Source organism: Neodiprion fabricii, chromosome 1 (assembly GCF_021155785.1).
Source record: "Neodiprion fabricii isolate iyNeoFabr1 chromosome 1, iyNeoFabr1.1, whole genome shotgun sequence".
Taxonomy (NCBI): Eukaryota; Metazoa; Arthropoda; class Insecta; order Hymenoptera; family Diprionidae; genus Neodiprion; species Neodiprion fabricii.
In genome coordinates, this window is record NC_060239.1 from 7854534 (window position 1) to 7878349 (window position 23816).

The window sequence follows — 23816 nt, forward strand, 5'->3', positions numbered from 1 at the left end:
TGAATGACGTATGAGGAGACGATGTCGTATGGCGTACTAAAGGTACTAAACAACGAACGCGTGGGGGATGACTGCAGGTTCACGTATAAACGTCTGTACTTCGTCGACTCGCAGCTCTTGCGCATTCGTACGTGCACAAAATTCTAATTATCGTTTAATTGATGCTAATTATTCTTGCAAAGGAGTTGTACTAGGTGTTATGGTCAAGTGGTCAAAACTTCTAGAAATATATTCATCTGTGTATCGTATATTTTCTCACTCATGCTAACGTTTGTTACCACATGTGGACAGAGAATAATTGTATTGTAATAATAAATGAAAATGCTCAGAGACATACACGTTTATAAAACCAGTCGTACGTTACGAGATTATTCTGTTATTTAAATATAAAAGTCATCGGTATACAGACGACTCGTGCGACATTTCCCACACGGCAAAAGACGTCCTCAAAATTTCCTCAGGATGTACTGTATGTTTATTGCAGACATCCCTACAACATCCTAATACATCCCGAGGATGTGTACAAGATGTCCCTGGAATATCCAGATGTCCGCATTCCAGATATTCATGGGATTGCACAATACATCCTATGGATATTCGTGAATATCAGCCGGACTTCCGCGGTACGTTACAGTGAAATGTATCAGAGGTAAATTTTTGTCGAAAAAGTACCATTGGTACATATAGGAATATGTTGTGTGTAATCAGAGGATTTGATAGTCGAATAATTATATAATAAAAAATGGCATTTTGTTGACGTATGTATATAATATACATTCATATACCTATGTATACATGAACTAGACACAGTGATGATCGTTATGAAATAAATTGATCGTTAAAAAAAGAGAAAAAAAACTCAGCAATTAAGCAGTCTTTACCCCTTTTAAACCCGAAACATAAAATAAGAAAATTAAAACAGAAACATTCATCTTTTTTCCATAAATACGATAAAAAAAAACTCAGAACAAAGCAGTTTTTAGCTCTTCTAAAACCATCAAAATATAAAATGAAACAAATGCTTCTCCTTTTTTTCATAAGTGCATATAGTATTACAATACGTGTAAATTAAATATACATCGCTAATGTAGATTTTCAACTTCTCTGTACAAAAGAACTCTACGGCAGAAAATGTTCAATTATTACAAATGACGATGACGCTGCACGTGTGCGATTTGAGGTTATGTTCAAATTAAAGTAAAAATAAATTTATTCAATATTCAAAATGCATACTTACCGCTTTTCATCGGTTCCGTATCCTAGATGTAGTAGTGAACACGTGCCACGTGCACAAACGTCATCAGCCATGTGGCAATAAAAGGGCGCGAATTCTATAATAGCAATTGCGAAGTATCACATACGGAATCACCGCAATCATAGCGCCGAACAGACGCGTGAATTTTTAAATAATACTCACAAAGAAAATGTATATCACCGGTCAAAAATAGTAACAATTTATGAATTAGTCCGAATGAACTGTTACATTATATTACCAGACATACAAACACACACGCGCGCGTACGTACATATATGCGCAACTGTGAGTGATGACGATACATGCAAATATATAATTAACATAGACTGTAATTATAAAATGTTGTGGATGCAGCGATTGGATCTCAAATAATCATATAAATATGTCTAAAATATCACACACACCCATATATATATATATACAGATTATGAAACAGATGTCCTATAAATGTCCAGCATGGCCAAGTCCGACAATAGGACGTCCCATAAACATTGACACGATCCTGGATTTATGCAGGATATCATTAGGATATCGTAATAGTCCAGGATATATATGGGCTGTATGAGACCTAAGTGGGATATCCCATGGAAGTTTTATACTGTGTGGGTTGTCATCGTTTGACCTATTCACCGCAAGGTGTATCGCAAGTGGTTCAAATTAACGAACAAAGTCCACGCAGACAGGTTTTTGATTACATAATGGCGCAGTTGCGATCATTGAGGAAGTCTGGACGGAATAGTTTGCATTTTCGAAGAGGTATGTACATGCGTAGTAGATTTGAGACATTTTTAGACACTTATCTGCTTCTATAATCCTTCTTTTCTCTTCTTGCTATTCATCATTAAGAATCGTGAAACCAGATCAGCCGATATTGTACGCGACACTTATGTACGCTGAATCGGAAATTCTGCGATTGGGGAAAAATACGATAATGTTACACATATCACGCAGCTGCGCCTGTGATATGCAACCCGACCTCCAGGACCGTTAAGCGGGTCACAAGCCATTTGGTGCAGGTAGCACGTAATTTTGGTAGAAATATCTGCACGACCAATTATTGCTCGAACATTGGCAGATTATAAAAACTGTTGTTAAATACGTTTACATCACGTTTAGTCCAACGGGTATATGGCTGGACCCGATACACTTTAATCATTCACGTTATATACACTTTTTTTCATGATATACATGTCTTGTGTAAGCAAATTTAGGCAATCCATATTGCCCAAGAATTCGAGTTGCTTTACCATGAGTAGCAGCACTAATTTTTATTCATAGTAGGTTTTATCTATTAGTTAATTATTGAGAATAGCAATTGATTCTTTCTTGGTTTAAGTTTTTCAATCTCCGATCGTGTCTTGGTTGCAATTTCTGAATCCGTCTTGCATTGCCGCGTTTTTCCTGAGAACGAACGTATTACAGTTCGCCCTCTGCAAATGACACTTCATCGATATATTCTCTGTAAGAATGGGAAAATCTTACAAAAAGGGTAAATTGCAATTATTTGTAATCTATCTTAAATACTAACTTCCTTTGATATCGAATACAGTACATTTTCGAAATGTTGACAGATCACGGGGAATAATTTTTTGATTCCTTCTCATCGATATAGAATGAATATGAATCCATAATGAAATATAGCCGTATTATATTTACTCACAATGACTAGCTTGAAACGATGGATCCATAGCGCCTACAGTAGAGAAGATCGTTGTTGAGATTTGAATTTTGAACGGCAAGAACTACGGTAGAAATGGCAAAACCCAAACATAATAGCCCGAAAACAATGAGCAATTTGTTTGCCATTAACCAGGAAATCATTATTGCCGCTGCTCAGTTTGACAGATACGATTGAAAAACAGAAAGTAACTGATGCAGCGAGATGGATTTAACAAAATATATCTCTTTGTAAACAGATAGTCTTATCAGAACCGTGCGTATGTATCGTAAATGTAGATATATCTGTGTTTGTTAAAAAAAAAAAAGGATTGATGGCGAGCACGAAAGATTAGATTACATCTAAGCTTTTGTAACATTTTCCTGTAAAGACAAAGAAAAACATAATATTTGTTGAATGAATCTGGCTGTCGAAGCTCTCGAATGGGTCACATTTTGTCAATGAATATTTTTTCCCGAATCATCGCAGCAGGGAACATAACATTTCGAGCGCTGTAGGCGATAATAAAAGATTGCTATCGCCGCTAGTAAATAATTCCTTCGACAGTTGAATTACACGATTGATAACATTACACGGAGAAGGAAAACAGAGTAATTTATTTTTTTTTTTTATCCAGCAGATATGTTTCGATTGCTATCGTTAGCGTCATTAAGTGTGTTGTCGGCATGTTTCTGCGAAAGCAAATAGGCAGTTTATTAACGTAAATGCTGTAAATATACCTGTCGTAATCACTTACAGTTTCTTGCAACAAGTTCAGAACAGGAAAAGCAAATTTTTTTTATTGTCACCTTGACACTCTTAGGTCGTATAATGTTAGCACAATTATTATCCATGATAAAACATCAGAGTGTAAAAAGCCATATTTGAAAAAGTGTGGAAATACTTGCGTGGAGATTCTTATAACAGAATTTAAATTCGATGAAAATCATTTAATTTTTTGACGAGACGAAATTCTTCCTTAAAAAATATTCATAAGCAACGATCGTCAAAAATTACCAATAATTGATGATTTCGCTCGTTTCATCTCTAAAGTAATGCATCAACGGTAATCAAGATTAATCGGTCGTTGGGTATTGTAAACTACTAACCCCTACTAAATTATTGAGGCATGTATATGAATTTTATTCCTATACATAATATACATACATGTATAAACATATTATATACGTAACAATTATTAATTTAAAAAATAATTTACTTAAAATTTAATTAATTTTTTTGTATAATGTAAAGCCAATACAAGTATGAGGGTCATATGTATGTACCGAAAAGAAGTAATCATAAGACAATACTAATTATACTAAACCGGCAAAATCTAACCACTATATCGTCTGTATACTCTTCAACTATACTAAAAAAGCTCGTGCAGCGCACGGACAAAATGTAGCATAATTGCTATAGTACACCATGGGTATAAATGGATTCAAAATCTTAAAAATTGTCAGCAGTCGAACGGAAATCCAACGTTTGTTTTTCGAGAGATTCAAGTTAGATGTTTATATGTACATCACGGCAATATTTTTTCCACACGATATTGGAAAATTGAGAAGATATTAAACGTTCTTTTATGCGGAATAATGTACACTTACTGTTGTAATTGTGCGTTCCCTCAGACTCGTGAGTCACGACAAGTTCTTTTAGCAATAAGACAAGTTCACATAAATGAATGACGTAAATCAAGTAGGTCTATAGCATGTAATTACTGTCAGGCTGTTGATTTAGCTGTAACCAATTACATTGTAGTTACAAGGGTTCGTGAAAGACATTAAAATGTTTTTCTCTTTCGTTCGTTCTTTCTTTTTATACACACGACACATATTAAGACATTTACGTTTTTCATTGTATATAGGCACCCACAAAGGCAGTTTTGCAGCAAAAAAGATAAGGGGAAGAAAACGTATCAACTCAATTATTTTATCAATTAAAATATCGAATAATAAAAAGTTTCGTACCTATATATTTCATCACATATTGATAAGGCAAATTTTTTAATTTTCTTTCCGCACAAGACGCCAGTCCTGTCTAATACATTTGATTCTACGATTTGTTGCCCATACGTCAAACAATTGTTTTTATTCACAAATATTAATCAATCAAAATAAGCATTGTGATTGTATTTTTTTCTCTCTGTTAATTGACAAATCGTTGTGCGTAGCTAAATCTATTCTCAACTTCAGTCGTTATACTGTCCATAATAACACACATTGATCTCATTGTTGGGATCAGCTTTAACAAATTTTGGTTCACGACGCGAATCATGCATATGCAAACGCAATGAATGGATGCGTTGCAATCGATCCATTTCCGAATAATGGATATAAAATTTTGCGGTCAAAGTACAACAAAACCTTGTAAGTGGTTTTGACATTAATGAATAATAAGAAAAAAATAAATAAAGATGTTATATTTCGCGTAGTTTTGCCGCGATTCTTTGGTACGTGTCAAATTTAATTAAATTTCATGCATCGACTGCAGTCGATCGGTCATCGTCGAGTGTATCAGACACTCAGATCAGAATAGCAATTACAAGCAATATATTGTTACGTCCCAGCCGGGTACCCGATCTCTCGCAGCGTTCTTCCCAGAACGTAACCGTATATTACCGTATCGTATCATATTGAGAAACTAACGCGAGACGTGAATATAACGCAGTGATTGTACAAAGATCAAAGCAACCCAGACGTCGATCAAACCAGGAAGCCTCTTCTAGTCGGTTTTGTTTGTTATCTGAGCATCAAGAATGTCCTCGGTGTGCATGTCTATGTCGCCCCAACCCCATATCGCGCCTTCGTGCGAGTGCCCGTAATGTTCATCTCGATCGATCCTCGTTCCGTCGCCGGTACGGGCTGCCCTTTTCTTAATCATATTAAGCGGCACGGTTTTCAAATCGTAGGCCTGTCCAAGCCACGCAAAGAAGTCTATGAAAGCGGTCGTGAAATTTGCCCGGTAATTTCCGAGCTCAGCTGCTTTGTAATCCCACGGGAATACGTGGTGGTAGTTGTGCCATCCTTCCCCGAAAGCTCCGAGCGCTATGCGCACGTTGTCCGTCGGGCTGATAGAACTGCAGGAAGAAAATATCCCGTAAGTTTTTATTGAAGTGAAAACTTCTTTAGCGCCGTTGGTGAAAACTGCTTCAGTACGGGAACGATTTGAAACTCGACGAAACGAAATGAAACGAATAATTATCCTACTCCTGATACTGCATTCTCCTCATTCTCTCGCAGTTTAGTTTCTGAAGACTCCGCTTCTACCACGTGTGAACTGCGCACAAGTTTTTTTCTATTTTTCTTTCTAGAGGGACGATTTTTTATTTTACTTAATCTTATTTTTTCAAAAAATTGATCCGTACGTAGCATTCTGATTGTTATTGTGTACCCTTCTCTGTCAAATTAGTCCGAAAATCGTAAATTGTTTGACATTAAGGAGTGGAATTACGGTGAAACGCGAAAACAAGTACAGAGATAAAAAAGAGGCGTTACTTACTCGTCGTATGGTTTAGTGCCCCAAATATGGGCTGCCGAATTGACAAGCCAAGTCAGGTTCAGTGACAAAGTGTAGCGAAAAACGGTGGCGCAATACCAAGAGTTCATTCCAGTTTCTCCCCAGAAACGACAAGGTACCCAGGTTGGTATAAGGAAACAGAATACAGGCATGAGGATGACGTACAACCTGCGAAGCGAGCGTTGAGAGAGAAGGAAAAAAAAGTGTTAATTTATTTTCAGTACAGGGTGACCAGACGCGAAGAACGTGTAATTTGAACACAAATTTAACCTGTTGAAAATCTGAAATGTAGGACAAACCGTTGCATGGCGGCGGTGTGATAATTGTGCAACAAAAGGGGTAAAAAGACGAGAAAATTAATGTAACTGGGGAAATTGCGCATTACGAAAGTTCGCAATTAGGACGAGACTGTGTAAATATGGGGAGTGAGCTTGGAGCCGAGACCGCAAACTTTTGTGAGCACATCCATGTAAACTGGTAACTTTACCGCAGATAAACAAGACTCGAAAGCTCGGTTCGAAAATTCATTCACCTTCTTTGCCAGACGACTATTGGATCGCTTTCAAGATCGCTCACGTCGACTGTCGCTCCCTTCTCGATCACGTCCCGATGCTTACGGACCAGCAGCCATCCCATGTGCGAGAAGAAGAAACCCCTTTTAGCATTGTGCGGATCGGCATCCGTGTCCGTAAATTTATGGTGGACCCTGTGATCGCGAACCCATTCGCTGAGGTGGTTCTAAACGGGGGGAAATTTTTTAAAAATTATTTGCGGTGATTGGCGATGGTCTGACAGCCCAATTGCCCCAAATTGGAGACCTCATTTACCTGGAATGCCAACGTTTGGAATATCATCAGAATCAGACGCATTGGCCATTTCGCTTTGTATGCTCTGTGCGCCCAGAGACGATGAGCACCGGCCGTGACACCAACAGCACCAAGGGCAGCAACCACCAACGCTGAACGAAAAAAGCGAGCCAATGCATGAGGGGTTCGTTGATTGTTACAAAAAAAAAAAAAAAAAACATAATGGCATTGTGTTATGGTGGTATATTATTTGATCGACTCACTCCAAATCAGGGTCAGAAACTTTGCACCGGCAAAAAATAAGTAGAATCCGTAAAGAGCTCCGATGTGAAGGTAGAGGAACGCTATGACGTTCCGCCAAACTATTCTCCACTTGTACTTGGGCTCGTCTCTCGTTTGCGCTGTTTGCGCTGTGCTTTTCGACGTTGACGGAACTGATTCTGGCGTTTTAGATTGTCTGATATCCTGTTGCGTCGCCTCGAGGAACAGCGTCGCTGTACTACCCAAGAGGTTTGGCGCCATCTTCGTTTACCAGCTAGAATGTCAAATATGACCAAATATGACAAAAGGTTGAGAAGTTGCGGATGATTACGTCTCCACGCATTCTCTGAAATTCTCTCGTTGGTGAGTTTTCTGATTCTCATCTCCGTAGCTGCGACAAAGACCGCAGTAGGAAAGGAAACGGGTGTTGCAGCTATCTCTCGGACAATGACGGTAAATTCGAAAGGTGAATATCCCCACCGCGATTGCGGCGCGTTAGTGAAATATTGTCTTGCACGATAAATGGAGCACTGCGTATCGGCTTTCTGCATATCTTATGCAGTTCCTGCATTAGGCTCTTTGTATAGTCACGGTTGAAATAATCAGGCTAGACGTTAAACGTGCCATGACACGCCATCCACCGAGAAGTGTGAAACTTGAGCATAATAGGCTTCACCCCGTGAGATGTAATTCACGGTCTTCGCTATTCTCATCAGTCATACATGAAAGTTCCTTGATTAATGATCGTCGTAAATGTCTCATTGTAGGAATTGTTTTACGACACACTTTCGTGCTGCAAGTGACGGAGCGAGAAATAATTACGCTTCTCAGGCTGTATTGGCACGGGAATATTCGGACCTCGGACAACCGGAATACGGACAATATAAATAACGGCGAACGTCAACCGCCTTCAAAGGTTGAACGCGGAGAGCATCGTGCCAATTGCTCTTCTCTTTGGATCTTGACTTCTCACTTCATATTAATGCCGGTGTACGTGAATGCACGCAGAGAGATTGCACGGTCAAAGAAACTCCCGCTTGTTCCACTTTCAATCTTGCTCTTCGCAAGCTCTATATGTGGATAATCTACATTTTCAAATGGAAAGAGAGAAAGAGAGAAAGAGATGGTTAATTGAATTGCTTGAGGATTACGTTTTTACAGCGTTAACCGTCATACCGAACTTGACGAAGATACAGCCTCCATGAATCAGAAAAAACTGCAGTCCACGCAAGAAATGCTTCCAGCAGTGCAGTGATTTCACTTGTAATTGCTGCGCTCAATATCAGACGTTTATCGCACTGCAACAACTTTCCAAGTTCAAGTGGAAATACTTCATCCGAGTAGGTATAATTCAACGCGTAGAGTTGAATTGCACGGTACTTAATTCCAGCCGTGTAAAGCGGTAATTGGCTAATGATATATAGTTTCAAAATTATTTGAATTCTCTATTAATGCCACTATAATTAGCACCAACGTTGCACATTACGATTTACATTTCGTTCAACAGTTTCATCGAGTTCTTATCGCTTGTGTGACGATTTTATCGCGAGGCTTGACACGTTGCATTTATTGTAGACGAGTCTAATTTAAGATCAAAATAGGCGAAGTTCCCTTCGGGCCGTTGGCCTCAGTATTCATAGATTCGACTTTCGCTGGGATGCTGGCATTGTCAATCAGGCGCAGCTACACGACACAGTTTTTCTCAATACGTGAAGTGTTACACCGCAATGATCAAAGTTTGAAAGGCAAGTCCCGTTAGCCTTACTGACCCGTTTCAACATGAACTTCGAGGGTTTTAAACACCTTGAAGCAAGTGGAATAGCGTAGGTGTAAATCGTCAACGCATCCGGTGTCCAAAACGAAACGTCGGAAAATGTTTATCCAAGTGTTTTTTTAAATTAGGTACGTTTACGCCCTAAGAAAACCGGTGAGGATAATAGTCAATTTTTACGACCGATTTATTCACGTGGTAATAAATATTCACCAAAGAAAACCCAAATTTTTTTTTTAGAGCATGGAAAAAAATTCGCGATTTCAAAAATTCCGGGACATTTTCGATGCATTATTCGTCAAAAATCGGTCCCAGTTTCGTACGGAACGAATTCAGGACTCGAGTACTGGAAATATTTATCAAAATCGTATTATTTTTTTAGAACAATGGTAATGGTAATATAATTAATAAAGTGAAACGAGTTTGAGAAAACGGGGACCAAGTCTTGCCTCGTGTATTATGGATATTTCGAGGGATGGAGTGACTATGGATCAGCACAGGGGGTAAGTAGGCGTAAAAAGAACGAGTGTCGATGACCGAGTCGCGGAGCCAATTTTCGTCGTAGTAAAAGTAAGAGAGATAGATTATTCACGAACATTTCGCTGGCTGAATGGTTATTCGGTGAAACGGGACGTGGCACACAAATCTGAGACGGCTGCCGGAGATCGCGATGAAAACAGGTTGTTCGAAAGGAGGTCACAGCGCCTTTGGATTCACTGTCAACGACTGCACATGGACCAGCCGCAGAGCGGACGCTGACCTAACGAAATCGTACGAAATGTTATTTCGCAGAGAGGCAGGTTCCGTTTTTACTCCCATCCGTACTAACGAGGCGAAAATATTTGGGCAAATACACGCGGATAAAAATAATTTACTGCTGTAATTCAAGGAAGTTGTTTGGGACTCCGCGGCACTGTCTTATTTCGTGTCGATTACATAAGTTATGAGAGTAACGTGAGAATCTGTATTGTCGTGTTCATTTTTTGAATGTTTTTCTTGGTCCGCTACAACAACTCGACGTTCCCTTCGTTTCTGTGCGCGCGGATCTAATTACGGGCCTAGTTGATGATCAGAAAAACAAAAAATTACAGGCGCATGGGCTATTAAAGTTTTTTTAATTTGTAGGTACAATTTTATGTTGGAAGATTATGGATTTAGAAGCGAACTACGCGTGGCATGACTTAGACGGTATTTTATCGTAAAGTTGCGTATACCTGTAAGTTTGGAAAAAATTGTTTTCCTCATCTTTTCTACACTTGACGTAATAAACAAGTCATTTTTTATTGCAGTTGACAAGCGATTGTTCGAAATCGATGCACACTAAGGTGAAACAGATGTTATCTTTTCATTTTTTCTTGTAAGTGTAATTTGATTATTCATTCAACAATCATGACGTGGCTTAGTGTTTTCAATCAAGTGGTAGTAATTGTAACTAATCATTACGCTACACGGAGGGAAGAGAGGGATACGTGAATTGATTCAAGTAAGAAAATAGACGAGAAATTCAAGTAGATTAGCAAAAATGTCAGAGCAACATTAGTAGTACTCGTAAGCATGATTTCAGACGAACCATTGAAACAATTTTGCCAAAATTAGGATGGAAAACAAAGTTTTCGAGGCGAAGATAGTGGGTACTGTACGCGGTCATGCTTTGCGTAAAAAAGCAAAGCTTTTAGACTACACTGAGAAAAATTCAATTCTTAGGGCTACCATAAAATTCCAATAAAATGAGTATCGATACAATAACGGTTTCAATACCGTTAAATCTGTTTGCAAATGTAAGAAAAATGAGTATAATGAACAAGAACAGTACCACGTACTGTATTTGCCGATTACCGCTACAAGATTCATTTTCATCTCTTACCCAGAACTCAATTTTTCGGTTACTGTAAAAAATGAAAATAGTTAAGGACTGAACAAGAATCACAATTATAAACTTCTCTTTGCGTAAGCCGTCCGTTTTCTCGTGCAATGGTGTTTTAATGTGTTTTGCCCCCTTCTTAAATTTCATGTTTTACTATACATAATGTATAGCCTCGCATGGAGGAAGTGGAGCGGTTGATCGTATTGCATAAGCGACTGTAATAATACCTCGCAAAAACCGTATCATGAGCATATTACGTATACGTGTTCTGAACACATTTTTTTCGTGCCTAAAACCGTAGAGGCCATTGCGGATATTTTACTACACATAACTAGTCCAAACATGGGCACAGATTTTATCGTTACAAATATCATGCACCTGTCCTTAAAGCATATAACGGTTAACCATTTGGTTATACCAGAATGCAAGGATTCAGTCAATTAGTTATTTAGTAAAAAAAAAAGAAACTAAAAGTTGGATGACTTTTCTAGTTAAAAGCAGATTTTGAGACAGAACAAACAGTCACCGAAAACTAAACGGACTGTACTCGTAAATTTTTAACGGAACTCTGAACCGAGGTTGGTGCGCAAAACCGAATGAAACAAATAGTTATTGATTCTTTGTGCAGAAACGGGATTTGAGCTCGGGAAAACATTAATACTGTAGGATGCGAGATGTTGAGGCTGCTTATAATTAATTATGAAATTCTTCTTGTAAAACAGATCCAATTTCTGATAAAGACAACATGTTATCGTATCATCGATCGTATTTTTTTTATAGTACTCGACGTTGCGATTTATAGCTACATATGACGGTTACGACGACGGATGTAACTACTATCGCGACATAGACGAGGTTTTGTTTCTACGAAGAACTGCGCGTTTACTATTCGCGTGCACATGAGGTATAACGTCCAAGGAATGGGGTTTGAAAATTGTGTCAAATTCGTAATTACACAAGTCGTATAATTTTATACCGATCGTTACGACAAATCGGGCTTTCTTTATTAAAATTGCCAATACCGAACGATTGGAAAAAGTTTTCTTCCATTATTCTTTACCGTTTTTATTTCATCTCTCCTACTTTGAATGCGGTTTGAGCGAAGGTGAATAAAACTTATTGCTTTAGGATTGATTCAAACGATGGGTTGGATCGAATTACACTTAATCCGCGTTCCGCACAACCGTTGTACAATTATAACATGCCGGACATAAGAAATATGACACAGAGATACATTTCTCGGCCACGCAAGTCGACTCGGCGTGACGCCACCGCGTATCCCTCATTTATACCTATGCGTTGTACCATTACCCCAGTACCTCGGAAACGAGAAATACTTGCCATGGTTTATTAACCTAATCACCTCGGAAGCCGATTAGATACGCTTGAGAATTCATGCCATATGCAACAACGCGACCGAGTCACATTCGAACGTTACAGTAATCGGAAAATCAAAAAATCGTTGATCACGATGGATCTAGGTACACATCGGTTAGACGATGCGATCATGGTCAAAGTGGCAAAACTCCCAGTAATTTCCCAAGACTCCCTTTCCAAGTGCTCATATATACCCCGTCGGACTTACATGGTCGATCGGCTGGCGGATGAAGTGCTTCGTCTCCAATGTCAAAACCGCGTACACTCAACACGGTTGTAAAACAATCACTCTGATCTGGTTGTCTCTGGTTTAGAGTAAATCAACTAAGAGTCCGACTTGCGGACGATAGGTATCGTAGTTAACTGGCAAGTACCGGAGGATGCAGGACCGTGAAGCCCATTTATGAGCTTTGCTCTACCCGCGAAAACGAAACGAGCCGCCCCTCTTTGCGCGAAATGAAATAAGATAACGTCCAAGTGTAGGTATGCGTGTCGCCTCGTCCCTCTTTTCCTCTTCCCCCTCCTGCCCCTCGTCGTCTTTCTCCTCCTCTATCATCCGGCTACACATTCTCCCACCTACTCGGATCGAGTCGGCTGCTTCTCATCCACCTCCAGGCACTCCGGAAATCGGCAAAGGACACCACTCTCCTTAGGTCCCGACGCGACGCGTTGTTCTGTTTGGAGGCATTAAACCTGTAACCAAACGCTGCGATTTCCATCCTTGTGGCGAAGCGGTACTCAAGCATAATGTCCGTACAAGTGGAACTTTTCCGTTGTAGTTCTACGGTATTCTCTCTTTCCTCGTTTCTTCTCGATTTACTTTTGTTACAGGCCTACTGTGTTCCATTCTAGCGGCAGTGCTCGTCCACCGATGCAACGGTACCAGGATATCGGAACGGCGATCGATGTGGTTCAAAGTGGACCGATTCTTTAGCGCTAGTATCTCAAGGAGTCTCCACGATCGACTAGCTTCGATCATCCGAACAATCCGATACTAGCAATTCTTGATACAAATCCGAATCGATTCGGTGAAAGTAAAAATGGGTTTTGATCGACGTCATCGATGATTTTTGTCCTGTTTTGTTCTGATTTTGACTCCCGCGGATTACTTAACCGCTCGAATAAAGAACTATGAAAGCTGCTACCGTCCCGTCGTTGCGGGTGTAAAATATTCGAACGTCGTTGAAGAAGAAGAACGTCGTTGCACGAAGACGTGGGTTTTTCCCCGTGCGAATACCGTTACGAAGTAATGTTCCCGCTGCGTTCGTTTGTCTAATACAGCCGTGGAGGTTTTGCTAATTGAACAGAAAAAACACGCGCTAACGCATAAAAAGAAGTTTGACCTTCGACTAATCGATTTCGAGTACTGCAGAAGCAGTTTCGCGCATATCTATCAGAAAAACTGTGGGTGCTTACACGGATACTTAGACTGTTGTGAGAAAAAATTTTACGTGTGCAAATTTACGAGTTAACGAAGATTATCGTGTTATTTTTTGCGATCTGCTAAATCAATTAGAACCTATGTACGTGGACAGTATTGATACGATGATGTGAGTTTTAAGACAAGGACTCTGGATTTCGATGAGGGTAAAAAAGAGCATGCTCACGACCAACGACGAAAAATCCAACTTAAAATAGTGGACTTTTTGTCCAACGGTGATGATTTCACTATAAAAATCAAACCTCTCGAAATCTCAAGCTGGATCAGATCAAATATACCGAGTCAGGGTGGGCAGCTGGAATGGCGGCTAAATATGTCCCAATATAAATACTTATATCCAAAGTGTAAATTCAATCGGACGCCACGATCAGACTTTCAAAGACGGACTTCGGCACGTCGGATCCGACTTCCATCCTCGCATTCCGATCAGGATTCCACTTATAAATTGTGGAATATAATGTAAAATGCAAATTCTTTTCGGTCTACATAATTCACAATGAAGAAGTATTTTTTATTAATATTTTTATTTTTTAATAATTTATCCCAGATACTCTTTCAGGATGAAAGATCTTACTTCGGATAGAAAGGTTACAAGAACATCATCTCTGCATTATCACGCTTGCGGTCATGCGTACTTGATCCAAGATCACCCGACGCCACACGAGCCGTGATTATCACACCGTACGAAATCTGCAGAGGGAATATCGAGATTAATTTGTGTAACGGCGATCCTCGCGTAGGAATATAATATGGGAAAAAGAGGCCATCGAGAGGTTAGCCGAACAGAACTTCTCACCTCGTTTCTGAAAAAACTGTCAAGCTTGAAGATTTCGTCGCAGTTCTGCTATAGTATAATAATGCACGGAGAGACTTTTGATGTCGATGTTTGTTGTATCGCTTATTCGTAATTACAATAAAAGTTGCGAATTTAGGGATACTCGGGCATTATAACAGTCATTCGTACAATAATAGGAAATCATAGTGTTTCTGTGCGAAGAATTGTAATCTTGTAAACGGACAAGAGTTAGTGATGTACGTTTGTGAAAAGCATTATTTACCGTTGACAAATTGGAAGTGTGAAAAAGTGATGTGGATATTTAAGAAGTTTTTCAGAAATAGCTCTGGAAGTAAGTATTTCGAATAACGCAAGTTTTAAGAAACTTATCAAACATTAATACTCTCAACGAGAACGCGAATTGAATTTAGAGATACCGATACATACTTTCTGCGACTGGGACTTGAGAGCAATTCTAAAAGACCATACGAGGTATTGACAAATCTTTCCGAATTGTTCTGATTTTTGTCGAATTTCAATATTTGAAATCTTGTAACCGACAATTTGTACAATAACTTTATATATATCACGTACAATAATGTTTCTCAATTACGCAGACGTTCAAAATATTACCAGCTGTAACTTTTCATCTGCACTTTAAATTTCCTCGTTACCTGTTAATGAGAATGCTCAAAGTCTCATTGCCAAACGTAAAATCTATGCCATTTCCATATACTAACTGGACTGAAATAGAGAGAAAAAAAAAAAAAAAGAAATGTCGACTCGCCCATATCCAATGTTAAAATAATATTATCTCCCGTCGTCGTGTAACAGATAAAGTGACGCAAGCATTTTTCGCCGAAAGTTACGTGAAAACTGAACGAAACTAGAAACTCTCTCAGCCCGAACATTACGTGGCTTTTGTTTAAATATTGTACGTATTCGACAAGTCGAAAGATGCGCCGAACCTGCTTGTACGGACGTGTACCTCGCAAGGATACACGTATCATGTGCCTGAGACTGGCCTTGAATATTGCGAGTTTGAACTTTGGACTCAAAGCACGGTCGACCGAGGGCACCAAAGAGGTGAACCACATGGGTAAAGAAATAGTTAGAAAAAAAAACGAAAAAAAAAAAAACGCGAATTAAACTTTGTCGTTAGACGCTGGCTTGGACAATACAAACCGGTAGACACTAGGCAAGCCATTACACCTAAAATGAACAATTAACGTTTGCCTTGCATGCAATGATTCCTACAGCGATTGCTGGGTAAAATGCTTCGACGGATCCATTTAAAATGAGATACGGAAAATGCTTTTAAAAATGTGATTAAAATGGGTAAACGTAAATGGTTACTTTGACAATATTTAAAATGTTGATTTAAATGAAACCATTTCAAATATCACCCAGCAAAGTATACGTATATATGTATACGCGTACTATATAATAATAATAACTATTATTATTTTTTACATGGTGAGACGTTTCATTACGTCGTCGTTCTTACTACGTATACGTATGACAGACTTTAAAGATGACTAATACGAAGTTGCAAGACCCCTGCAGAGATCAGTAAACTTTTGTCCCTATTAACTATTCTTAACCGTGTAAAATAAAGTGTTTTAATTGTGCAAAGTATGGAGAAAAAAAAGGACGAAAAAAAAACACATCTCAGCCTTGAGTCACTTGAACTGTTTCCCCGGATCTGCATTTACGTATACCTACAAATATCTGCGCATTCGATCCATCGCGCACAGTTTATGTCCCCGTCAAATATTTGTGCGGTATAAACTTCCACGGGCTTCAAATACTCACGTGACATATTTACCGGGCGCACGTCAAGGCTGCTTTTTCCGTTCAATTTTCTCCACCTTATTTTGAAAAATTAGCATTCCATAAAACCAAGATCCTATCTGCGCACGGAGATGATAGGGAGCCGAAGAAGAAGTAAATACGGGTCACAAGCTCGAAGAAATTTTGTGGCTTTGGCAAAACGGTACATTCGTTCACTTTATTACCGCGATTAGAATATTATTTTTTTTTCCACGTTTCGTTTCAGGCAGAAGAAGTCGGCCGCCTTCAATTGTTCCGTCTCTTTCCTTTTCTCTTTCTCCTCCGTTTCTTTTTATTTTTTGCTCACACTATCGGAGTGTGTTATACACAAGGAATACCGGTACGCCACTTGCTGTGCGTATTTAATTAATGGCATTCACGCCGGATTGTGAAAAGTGTAAACATAACAGCGCGACATCTTCGACACGCATGTAAACTTCTACAAATTTACCCACAAGTACCGATTTTTCCTTCTCCTTCGTTGTTTGTTCAACTTATTTTTTTTTTTCCTCAGCGTTCATTCTAAATTCCGTCCCCACATCGTTGACACAAAAACTAGAAATTGACGTGAAATTTATGGTCGCTGAATCGCGTGGTCGATGTCACGTCACGTTTTGCATATTGATTAGGACATTTTCGAATCCACTGCCCTGGCATATGATCTGCCATTGGCTGTTTATGGTTCACTCTTAATTATTACGATGCAATTTGATGGGTCGCGGTCTGTAACAATTATAAATACGCTCGTTAATATAGCAACAGCCCGGAGAGCGGGTACTTATCAAAAAATCACCGCGACGGATCAATCACACTACTCAATATTGCGGTTTTATTTTGAAGTGGTCAGTGGTATGAGATAAGTGCCCGTCCCAGTTATTGACCTTTTTGAGTTGTATCTGTTCGATCCTCGATTCCAAAAATATATAAAAAAAAAAAAATAAATAAATAAAAAATTTGTAATCGAGAAATTGACAATTTTTGCTCTCAATTTATGATTTTGGAAAATGAAACGTTCAATAATTCGGTCTAAACGTGTCGATAACTGGTACAATTACCTCATACCTATACAGCTTAAATTGCTAACAATTTTAATGGCTTAATACGCATCCGCTAAAATTCAGATCTTATGTCAGGTCAACCAACATTCATAAATTCAGATGGCAGGTCGCCGCGATATGTGTAACCTAAGAAATATTGGTCACTCTGACAAAACAACTGAATTTTAGCGCATGCGCATTGAATTATTCGGTCGTTAGCAATTCACTCTGTATACAACAATTATTGCGACACGAGACATAGCCGGGAAGTTTAGAAGACATCGAAATCTCGGAACTTCCTCGGTCTCTGTGCAAATATTTCCTCACAGCGGATGTTACGTACACTCAGCTCGGCTAACGAGAATTACTTGCCAAACGAGACACGCGGAGCGGTCGAATTGTCACCGAAAAAACGAGCCTTTCGACGTTATTACGGATGAATTTTCTCCACGTTTCTCTCTAATTATCTCGACTTTTTTCACCCGCAGATCGACAGACTATGGTTACACGATAAAATACTTTCTTTATATTATTATAGAATAAATAATGCGACGCGTAACGGCATGCGTACGGGGCATTCCACGCAAATTCGACATGGATCTGACTCTTGACCTGTAAGATTTGACCGACATTTTTTTATATGATTGTTCAGACTTTCGACAATAATCACCTTTTTTCGCTTTTTTCGAAACCATTTGAATGAAATTATACAATTTTTCGACACGACCAGATGGATCGGTATGATTTTAGCATCTGAAATCATTCCGAAAGATCCTGTGTTGGTTATCAAAATTATTAAGCTCTGAAGCGACGCGGGTCAGCGTTTTTTACTAATATCACGAAAAATCGGAAAAAAGATTTAGTCCAGTGTAGACGGTCGTTGGAACATTCTTACATGTAACGCTAGATTTTTGGAAAATTTTTTCAAATTTTCTTCATAGAGATTTGTTTCTTCAAGATGAAAACACGCGAGATCAAAGTTTAAAAATTTTCACATCAGACACGGGATGTTTCAGAATTATTTCAGATTCTTTAATTGTGTCAATGGACTGTTTGTGCGAGCAACGATAATTATATAAGTAGACATAGTCGGAATGGTAAAAAAATACGCGGAATTACGTGAGCGGCAACACGAAACCCGGAAGCTGATCACGAAAGTCAAGGTTTAGGTGTTACTGGCAACTCAGATTGTATCTCGACTATCTCATATACTATACGTATAATGAATGAAATGAGTTATATTTGGGTGATATGAGTAAGATTATTTAATTATCGTACGGAGCGGAAGTCGGTAACATTAGATACGTATACCACGTGCATACGCGATGCAGCAACAAAAATTATATCATGCCTTTCACGCCTTTGGCAAAGCAGGAGAAAAAATAAAATAAAATAAAAACACGTTATAAGAGGCAAGGTAGAGTAATCGTATAGATTCTCATAAAACGTCATAGTTGACCTTCGCATTTAAGGAGCTGGTGAGAAATATAATTGCTTCAGGACGCGTATCATAAAATCATAATTACCCAGAAATAAACTGGGAACTTCTGTAAATAATAGTGAGGAAAAATATATTGTTCGTGATTTGTGAAAAAATGAGCATCAATGTAGCTTATTTTACGAACCGTGTAAAACGAATAATTGCATTTAGGTATTTCACTTTATAATCTTACCGTATGACCGATCATTTTTTACATAATAGATAGAGTATGTACGGGTACATAAATAATAAATATACAGTATAAATGCAATGAAAATTTTTTTCATCTCGTATTACTGCGATATTTAATGCGTATGACAAATTTCGATACACTTTCAGGAAATATTTGCCTTTAGCGATATATTTTGTCACGTCAAGATTTAATTCTGCTGGAATATCGCGTCAGTCTAGGGACAGGAAATACGAAGTTGCGCAAGTTAAATTATAGCGTGTATCTCACCAATCGAGATTGCTAGAACAGGGCGAAAATTTTCGTTGAATAGCGTAACCACGACCGTAAAACAATATGATTAATAAAAATAATAAGAACAATGATCACAATCTGTAGGTTTCACTTTTTTAAGATGTAATTCATTCACAAATATTTTACGATGGCGCCGTATATATGCAATATGCGATAAATTTACCTCTTAAACCAATTTTAGTTGAGGTGAAAAAATTGTTTTCAACTGCTTCCCTAACTTAAGCAATAAAATTTACAATATCCGCGCATATTGGATATACGCACGTGTATATATCTTAAACATTAAAATCTCGTCATTGGCGTATAGTAGTTGCGTGATGCAAAGATTTAATTCTCGGACAGTATCGTATTGTGGAAATAGTTTGGCGTGGGAAACAGAGGTAAGAAACATTGCCTACATCGAATGAAATTACTCCGTGTAATACGAATTAAGAAGGATCTGATCAAATTTTCGAAAACGAACGAGGCAAAAGGTGGACGAAAAATGAGTTGCTCAAACAATCCGTTGCACGTGGCTACCGAGTCTAAAGGACCTGCTTTAGTGGATAACACGCGCTATTTTTCATATCCCGTATCCATTACTATCCATTTCCATTCGGGTTATTCCCGAAAGAAAAAAATACCCTGGTAAACATTGCATGCTGGCGTACAAGTATAATGGAATTATAACAAGTTTCAGATTATTCTCAATACTTTTTGTAGAGTTAATTAAGAGATAGTTGTATACTGAGTAAATTCGTGAAATTATTATAGAAGATGCTTCGTTACGAATCACTTCAAGTTTGTTAAAAATATATTAGATTCGTTCGACTTCGATTTGGGATGTGTCGTTTTATGCAGAAGACTGTTTTCGAATAATTCAACGAAACTGTTTTTCACAATCTTCGTCTTATTGAATATTTAATGTTACAGCAATGTACCGTTAATGACTATGATTGACAAATGGTAATATTGTATTAACTGCTGAACAAAAACAAATAAATAAAAATCAGTTTCAGTGATTTCTTAGAAGACAGTCTTCTGAATAAATTGCGGAGTGAATTCGATCAAATCGACTAGATTTTCAACAATATTGAATCGACCTTATATCAATTCTCGATATCTGACCAATCGTTCACGATTCCATTATTCTCTGTTCTCGTATTACTGAAGAGGTCTTCGAGGCTCAAGAATGTGATAATGTAATACATACACAATGTACCGTTATCTCTCGATAAAATTAATAAGAAGTATCGCGTTTCTGACCATCGAATGGCCCCCCTAAGCTCTGGATGGAACGGAGAAATTTTTACGAGTGAGCCACATCGCGGGACCGAGAACGGCACTTGCTTCGAAGAAATTTTTCATCTCCACATAAGGCGGGGAGTCAGCAGGGAGTAAGCACAATGAGAGGCCGGATTGGCGGTCAGGCATTAGTCGTAAGTTTGTACTACTTTTCATAACCGAGATGCAGAGACGCGCAGAGATGAAAACGTGGCAGGCATTATACGATCGGTCAATATAGCCGTCGGCGTTTGCTTCGCGTTTGATCACGTCGTACGGTTTGAAAGGTAGGTTTTATCACAGCGACGGCTGGCAGCTGACGCAAACTAATCTTCGTCTCTTTTTTCATTTCCTAATCTCACGCCAGTCACTCATTTCCGACTCGCGAAGGTGCTGGAGTAATTGCAATTTGACCCAAAAGAAAGACGTACACTTGGCCGCAGTCATTCCGACGAGTTGGTTACGTTGGCAATGCTGATTCGGATCGCAGCGCCACCGCCGACCGGCCGCGAAGGAGGTTTAATCTTTTTCAAAATAACCATAGAGATAATAACGTATAGAGTGGGATAGAGGATGGAACAGCCGGAACGTCGATAAAGAAAAAAAGAAAAAAAAAAGAAGAGAGAGAAAAATGAGATAGCCTTATCTATCCTTACTTTTACTATTTTTCACGTGCATAAAAAGAAATGAGGTTACATTTTTTTCGGTATGCATTCACATCTGTCCTCGTTTGCACGCATAAATGCTTCTGCAGACAAGGATAGATGAGGTAGAGTAAAATGCATAAATGCCTTAACCTTCCGGTGAATTTTTTTTCCCTCCAAAAGGAAACGTGACTTTGATTCTGTACGAATCATGTGACAATGCATCCCATTTTCTCACGTTAGCTGTATCGCCAGTCATATTTAAGATCCGTAGACTTTGATATTTGGAGATGTATATATCAACGTCGAAATCAACAAGGGCACCCCTTTAATGGTAAATTCGAAAATGAAATCGAATAATTGTACGGAATTCGCGATGCGGCTTAGACGCAATAAATTAGAAATAAAATCGGACGTCTGCTTTTGAAAGTTTAGAAGAATAGAAATTGGTAGCCTAATCCTGATATCATAAGATTACGAGGACTAAATGTGAATAATACAAATTATACCTTACGTTCGTAATTATTATATAGGAATTTTTTTATAGCTACTTATAACCAAATAACGAATAGGATATTATGCAATTCTATCGATCTCTTCCAAAGTAAAAAAATATTAAAACATTCTCGACATGCAAAAAAGTAAAGGTGCATGTTAGACACTTTGAATATTTAACGATCCACAAAATATGGACTACGATGTTTTGAGACGCGTGCAATTTTTCGGCTAGTTCATAGGCAAGAGAGGACTATAATTGACTTAAACTAGAGGACATCGTGTGTATATATATACATATACATGCACCAGTAAACTTGATAATGTGTTAATTACTGGATATATTTCTTATTCCGTGAGAATTACTCCAAAAATTCATCCATCGTCGGACTTCCGGGGATCCAATAAATTCGCGACGTTTCGACCTTGCGTTACAACACAGAATTCTTCGGATTTTTCAATCTCTAAATTTTTCACCGGACAATCCGATGAAGCGAAAGAAATTCAGCGTGTTAATGACAACAGTGATAATAACAGTGACTCACTGATAATAAACGTAGCCAAAGAGCAGAAATTTTAATATACACCGCAGAACGTGCGGCGCTGTAGATACCGTCACGTTTCAACCGTTCACAAGGTATTCAGGTCACGTTCGGTATGACAATAACGAGTCACGGGGTCGTAGTTTTGACGTTTCGGTATAATTCTCACTACTTAATACATGCATGTACCTATTCGTATATGTATTCGGCTAATCCTCGAACCCACGGTAATTTTTCATGCTAATTGCAATACGGTGTGAAAACGGTTCAAGACAACTGACCAATTGTTGAAAAATTCTGACTGGGAATCGCACTTTTCAACCAATTGCTTAGAAACTATTTTGAATTTTGCGTAGACGCGTGGGTAATGGGAATTGATTGGCGAACGAGTAAATTGACGTTACTTTCAATGATACCTATAATACAGCCAGTCGTACGTCTGCAGTACCTAAGTCTAGAAGGTGCTGGGAAAATAAAAATTTTCACTCCGACTACGGTTTGGATAAAAATGTTGAAAAAGGTTTATTAACTATTTTCTATGGTCACTGTATAGGTATAATTTACATAAAATGTTCTACAATGTAATCATGGCACTGCCTCTTTAATGCACGTAAAAGCATGTAATCATTATAATAACTACGAAAATATATGTAAACCTACGTGTAAAACGTACATACGTATCAGCTATGTCGAAGCGAACTCTACTACTGCAGTTGTTCGATAAAAAAGCACTAAGCGTACAGCAAAATTTTTGTGCCTATAATAGTTACATTCTACCCTCGAAGGGGATGTTAAGTAGCCGATTTTACGTACGTACTAATTGTGAGCAATAAAGGGAAACGAGGTCACCTACGTAGCTGCGGATTTCTCATTGCGGTTTAACCAGCATCGCACTTAACGATTATTTCCTATCGTCACTGCGGGCACCGAGCAGTGCACTTGTAAAACGAACTGATTGTGGAAGCGCAGTGCTGCGGCGAGCGGCGGCTTCAAAGCCTCGGAAATTCACTAATCACGCCGAGAAGTGCTGCCCGAGGAACGTTTGGCCGAACTTGAATCGCGTCGGTAAAAGAGAAATCTGTCAGAGATGCGCGCGTTCGTAGTTTCCCCGTTTCTCAACGAAAGTTGATGGTAGGCCCATATCGGATACTGGACCCTGATTTTCACTCCTTTCTCACCCGTGAAATCGGTCATAAGCGTCATACAAACCAATCAGAAGGAAGCTTTGAACGGAAAATCTTCGTTTGACGAGTGAAAAATAAGTCAGAATCAGGAACCGTACTCCAAAGTACTTATCGGCAGTAGATAA

General features: G+C 38.7%; 1 protein-coding gene across 4 annotated transcripts in view; it reads right to left on the bottom strand.

The window, feature by feature from the left end:
- Nucleotides 1-23443, bottom strand: part of LOC124187786 (acyl-CoA Delta-9 desaturase-like) — a 28169-nt gene extending 4726 nt beyond the window's left edge. The window contains exons 1-6 of one of the 4 annotated variants that reach the window (XR_006872188.1): nt 12722-12939; nt 7504-7775; nt 7262-7392; nt 6967-7172; nt 6417-6602; nt 5493-5994 (exon numbers count right to left, since the gene is read on the bottom strand). Coding sequence is in view for 3 of the 4 variants with exons in the window: in XM_046579959.1 (XP_046435915.1) it covers nt 5640-5994; nt 6417-6602; nt 6967-7172; nt 7262-7392; nt 7504-7762 (1137 nt within the window). In the remaining variant the exon portion in view is untranslated. Of the gene's footprint in view, nt 1-5082; nt 5995-6416; nt 6603-6966; nt 7173-7261; nt 7393-7503; nt 7776-12707; nt 12940-23360 lie in introns of those variants that run through there. The other 3 variants (XM_046579959.1, XM_046579958.1, XM_046579960.1) reach the window with 3 other exon arrangements.
- Nucleotides 23444-23816: the final 373 nt, after the last annotated feature.